Consider the following 6,247-nt stretch of genomic DNA (forward strand, 5'->3'; position numbering starts at 1 on the left):
AAGGGCTTCATAACAAATTGTACATGAAAATAAGAGGAGATATGTTTCTGGATAGAGGACAAAATAAATATGATCAGATGGTGTTTAAAGGCAGCAACTTAAATCTGACACTGTGTACCACTCCACCTTACTTCCCTTTGCCTTTCCCTGTACTATTCTAAAACAAATGGTGGCCCAATTAGAGCTCTCTTTATTTTAAAAATGGCTAATAACCAGAAAGAAACCATCAGGCGACCTATACATACATATAAGGAGAGGGAAAAGTATGAGGACAGAAAAGTAGATGAAAATTATTTATCAGAGGAGGAATTACTCTACACAACAGAGAAAAAGTTCAGACATAAAAAATTTCAAGATGCCATTTTTCTAGATAAAGCTCAAAGAAGAGTTATAAGAAATACAAGTAACAATGAAGGTAATAAAATGTGAACCAGAAGAGTTTAAGAAAGACATGAAAAGAGCAAAAAAAAAAATTATAGATGAAAACCATGTCAGATACAATAAAATCTGATTAAATACAATTGAAAAATCAATAGAGGAATGTGAGTGCGGGATAATCGAAATCACACAAAATGAAATACAGAAAAGCAATCACATAGACATGTTTGTAAAAAAGATAATACTATCTATCATCACAAAGAACATCTAACATATACGTATGTTGGGGTGCCTGAAGAAGAACATGGAAAAATGGGAAAGAAAAAATATTCGAGGATATAAGGGAAGATGTTTGTATAATGAAGTAAAAATAATCTTCATATCAGAGCAATAGCAGAAAAACCTGAAACAGGCCTAAATAGGTTTAATGAACCTCAGAGATGATGAAAGCAAACATTTCCCATGATCCCCATGATTTGGCTCCTGGCCCTATGCCAAACTCTTTTCCTATACTTCAACTGTATTGATAGAAGACCCCCAAATCTATATCCCTATCTTAATCTCTCTTTTCCACTTTAGATTTTTAACTTTTCCAACAGCTGACTGAATTTTCTTTAAAGATTTTTGTTTATTTATTTGACAGAGAGGGATCATAAGTAGAGGCAGAGGGAGAGAGAGATGGGGAAGCAGGCTCCCTGCTCAGCAGGGAGCCTAATGCGGGGCTCGATCCCAGGACCCTGATATCATGACCTGAGCCGAAGGCAGAGGCTTACCCCACTGAGCCACCCAGGTGCCCCATGAATTTTCAACAGTATCTTCAATGTTCTAATTTAGTGTCCTCTCCTAATTACTGATTTTAGTGATGGTATTACCATTTTCTCAATCCACAGACTTAAAACTTCAGACATCTTTTATTCTCTTCCTTTCTGTTTCGTCCCAGCTCCAATTAATTTCCTAGTTCTACCAAACCTTTCTTCAAAATATTTTTTTTCTTCAAAATATTTCTTAAATCCTACCTTTCCTCTTTATTTTCACTGCTGTCATCCTAGATACTGTCCTAGTCTTGTAACATCAAGATGATAGCAGGAACCTCTTGTCTGTATTGGGTGCTACAAACAGACTGACTTCCCTATTAGTATCTCTGTTTAGAAACCTACAAAATTCCTCATGAGGACAAGATCAAGTTAGAACCATCAGTTTGACAGTTAAAATTCTCCATAACCTGACAACATCTAACTTGGGTCTTATATGTGTCCAACATTATTTGCTCTAACATCATGAAAGAGTTTGAGCTTTAGAGGCTGAAAATCTGAACCCAACTCTGGCTCTGCCATTTATTAGCAATGTGGTTATGAGTAAGTAAATTAACTTTTCTGGACTTCAGTTTCTTCAAATGAAAAATGAGGATAACACCAGCCTCACCAAGATATTTTAAGGTAAGATAATGAATGTAAAGGACATGGTAGAGCATCTGCCACAAAGTAAAAACTCAATAAACAATTGCTGTTATGCCACTTTTCCTATATAAAAAATAGACCAGTTCCTTTCCCCTGTCAAAATCTATCCGTTCTTTGAGGCCTAAGTTATAACTAAATTTATCCACAAGAACCCGTTCTGAACAGCTCAGCCTCAAGTGATCTTTCATAGGAATCTCCTCAGAAAATATTTCCCTTATAGACATTTGTACCCTCTAACTTAGTTTGCAAGCTCTGTCTGAAGAGTGACTCTGTTATACATACTCTGTGTTCCTGCTTTGCCTAGGAGAAACTACGTAAATATCTGTTAAATATTAATGCTTCATCTACCAATGTTGAAATGACTATTTGGGGATTTATAGAAGAGCTTAATCCTCATCTCATTATACTGACTTTCTGAAGAAAGTAAATGACTTCCATACCTATTTGTTTAATATGACCCACCCAGTAGCTCAGTTTTATTACTAAGATGTTAATAACATTGCTATAGCTGAAAAGAGTTTATTTCTCTATAATAATATATTCTTCAGATTTTACTTTAAAGCCGTTAAACAGTCAACCTAATAAGAATTTTTCCGGATGTCCGGGTGGCACAGTCAGTTAAGCTGCTGCCTTCAGCTTAGATCATGATCCCAGGGTTCTGGGATCGAATCCCACATTGGGTCCCTTGCTCAGTGGGGAGCCAGCTTCTCCCTCTGCCTGCTCTGCCTGCTATTCCCCCTGCTTCTGCTCAATCTCTCTCTGACAAATAAATGAAATCTTAAAAAAAATTGTTCAATACATATAAATTTACACTTCAAGAAAGAACCACAAAGGAAACATAAGCTAAGCAAGTGACATAATCTTCTCCCATTCAGTGGCTTCTGGCATCAAACCAATAACTCAAATTTTATTTTCATCAAAGAAAGAAATATTTTAAGATATATTTCAGTCAGCTTGTAATTAGAAAATTATTTTCTAAACACATATATGTTCCTTACTTAAGATACACAAATTAAAAAAGCAAAAACATGTTTCTAATGTGATTTTAAATAGATTTAAATAAGTTTTAAATGACTTAGAAATTTTTCAAATGTTCCTCTGTAATTGTACCTACACAACAAAAGAATTTCAGAGCTGAAAACATCTGTCTATTATCTCATAGTTTTGTTTATATATTATTAAATAAGTGATTTGACTGAGTTTTTTTCCCATTGAATAGACAGATGGGCTGCTAGCCATTTTTTTGTACTAGGTAGCTGGAGATTTTATTAATTCATAAATGTAAATGAACCATATCATTAAAGGCTTAATGAAATATGTTATTCTTAATAGATACTATTTCATTTAGAATGATAATGCAAGGGTTTTCTTTTTTCCAGTCAGTGAATCACTACAAAATTATCTCTAAAATAAATTTTTTTTTTTTTTTCATTTTCTGCATATTTTTTTTATTCCTGTGTCCCACTTCTTTTTTTTTTTTCTCTTTTTTTTTTTTTTTTTTTTTTTTTTTTTTTTTTTTTTAATTTTTTATTTTTTATAAACATATATTTTTATCCCCAGGGGTACATTTTTATAATCTATTTTAATCCACTTGATATTATTTTGTTGAAAGATGTATTTAATGACTATAATTAATTTAATTGATGTGTTTAATGTATCTTTCTTTGGTGTACTACAACTTCTTCATATTCTCTTAACATGACTATGTATTAAGTCTATAAAGAATGCTGACCTATATTTAGCAGTTGAATTCCTGATTGAATTTCAGCTGGACAAGAAAAACATATAGCTTACTCATCACTTTACCAGAATTAAGTAACCTTTCAGTCTGCCAATCAAAACAATGAAAACAAAAATACAACATTTGAACCAGTGTTGCATTCTAGTTGGATGCATTATAGTAACGACAAATTCACTCACTATAGCCAGGATACATTTCTGAAACTCATCTGTTCTGTACTGTTCAGTCTAGAGATTTCTTTTTGATAAGCTAATACATTAAGGCAGATTTAAAGAAACAACAACTTACGGGAGGTCCAGTGTCCCCTTTTGGCCCTCTTAGTGTCTCCATTTCGAGTATTGCATTAAGATCCTCATAATAATAGTAATAATCATAAAGGTCAGTCTCATAGCTACTTGCGATGGGGTAGGTAGCATCAGGATCAAATTCACCTTCTTTCCTCAGGTTGAGGTGATTGTCCACAGCTGGCTCATCTGTCACTCTGTATAAGGTTGTGTTTAAAATCTGTTGTAGTTCCATGAGTTCATTAGTGTGAAGATTTGCTGTGATAGCCTTCTTGAGATCAGTAATTGTTTCTTGTTTCATATGTGGAAGAACAGATGATATCTTCTTAAATGGTGACAAACCAGTTACTCTATCATTATGTTGTGTGACATTGTCAAACACATTTGGGAGAGAACTAAATTTCTCCTTGCTATTTGTTCTTGCCTTATTGAGATGACGGGTCGCTGACAGGCTTACATTTGTCTGTGTATATTCCTCAGTGATCATTTCTTTGGCCTGAATTCCATGGTTTACAAGATCCACAGCAGAGACATTGCTTGAATGAAGAGACTTTGACTGAGCCTTTGATATCTGGTGTCCTTGTTGTTTATGGACTGTTGCAGATTCATTATTTATGATATCTGGGATGCTTCTGCCTCTGGTAAATGTGTCTTCTGACACCAGTTTTTCACCAAATTGTCTGGGCAAAGGAGAGTTTTCCAGTATCTCAGCTGATACAATGGTTGTATGAAGAATGTTTATCTCAGGGCGACAACGCTGGCTCACATATCTGCAATAATGTGCAGATGCTTCTGCAGAAGGAATAATGTCCAGCTGACATACTACTCCTTCAAAATGGACAGAATTATTATTCATACTTCCTAAGGTAAACACACTGTTAGGATCAAAAGTCTGAACTTCCAAAAGAGTCTCTCTGCTAAAATATTTCTTTCCACAGTCAACATACATTGAGACAACTTGGTTTCTAACAGTAATGGCAAATGAGTGCCATCGCTCATTGTGAACACTGTAGTTGAAAAATACAGACTGCTTTCCTCCAAGGTATACTACTAATTTTTTAGGTAATAATTGCACTCCTAATTGCAGTCTATTTTTATTTCTAATGCTGAAGAGAAATGCATTGTTTACTCTATGGGACTGCAACCCAATTAATATTGTAAATGGCTGTTCTAAGTTGACTGGTAAAACTTGCAAAAGAGGTGATTCAATGTAAGTATCATTTGTTAAAATGACACCTAATTCTGTTAAATGGACCCCCTGAGGTAATGGTGTAGATGATGATGGTACAGCAGTCACTGATGATTGGTGTCTTACATCTTTGCCTCCAAGGCCTAGTTGATGAAGAATGTCTATGCCTGGAATTAAAAAGAGAGAGAGAAGGAAAAAGAATCTTACTCTTAGGCATTCATGTGTTTATATAAATGTTTGAATATGAGAGCATATTCCTTGTCTGTATCAACAGTAACCCCTAAAATAAGCATGCTCTATCAATTTCCAGGTAATAAGATATGGATAGGAAGAGTAAAATGTTATACTCAGTAATTTGACACACATATACATATACATGCAGCCATGGGTGTGTATGTGTGTGTGTATGCACATGCACACACACCAATATTCCTAAACCCCAAATTTAATAAATGTTCTCTGATTTTTCCTAATCAATTAGGAATCTTATTTGTTACTCCAATGAATATTATTTAACTTGGAACTTAAAACTGAATGACTTCTCTGTTAAATAGAAACAAATTTATACAAACAAAAAAATTTATAACTTGGAAATCATTTTATAAATTAAGCTCACATAATCTTTTAAACTGTATTTTTTCAGGCTACATTCCTTTACAGTCTTTTGGGAATTTACAAGTCACATAAAAGTTTTCCCTATGCCTAATATCGTAAGTTTGCTACACATAGAATATTCAGTCACCTTGGATTCTACCATGTGAGGGCATAGCAAGAAGTTGGCATTCTGCAAACTGTAAGAGGGTCTCACCAGAAACAGACCATGCTAGCACCCAATCTTGGACTTCTGGCCTCCAGAATGAGTGCATCTTGTCTGGATTGTGGTTGATACATTCAGTTATACATCCCTTCAACCACCTCTCCACAAAATGACTAAGAGGAGGAACACCCAACAGAGGAAAAATTGAGAGACTGTGCCCTCTGCCACAGAACTATTGAATATGGACATAAACAGTATGTCAGAAAGGGAATTCAGGGTAACAATTATCTAGGCAATGGCTAGGTTGGAGAAGACCATTAGTGACAACACAGAATCTCTAAGGGCAGAAGTGAGCTAATCTGGCAGAAGTTTAAAATGCTATCAATGAGATCCAATCTAATCTAAATACTCTAATAGTTAGGGTAACCAAGGCAGAAGATA

The 6,247-nt window shown here is 34.7% G+C and overlaps 1 protein-coding gene across 1 annotated transcript in view; it reads right to left on the minus strand.

Moving 5' to 3' along the window:
• Nucleotides 1-5,915, minus strand: part of COL24A1 (collagen type XXIV alpha 1 chain) — a 379,684-nt gene extending 373,769 nt beyond the window's left edge. The window contains exons 1-2 of the mRNA XM_059377096.1: nucleotides 5,792-5,915; nucleotides 3,865-5,216 (exon numbers count right to left, since the gene is read on the minus strand). Of these exons, the coding sequence (XP_059233079.1) occupies nucleotides 3,865-5,216; nucleotides 5,792-5,915 (1,476 nt within the window). The remainder of the gene's footprint in view (nucleotides 1-3,864; nucleotides 5,217-5,791) is intronic.
• Nucleotides 5,916-6,247: the final 332 nt, after the last annotated feature.

The sequence above is a fragment of the Mustela nigripes genome, chromosome 14 (assembly GCF_022355385.1).
Source record: "Mustela nigripes isolate SB6536 chromosome 14, MUSNIG.SB6536, whole genome shotgun sequence".
NCBI classification, from domain to species: domain Eukaryota; kingdom Metazoa; phylum Chordata; class Mammalia; order Carnivora; family Mustelidae; genus Mustela; species Mustela nigripes.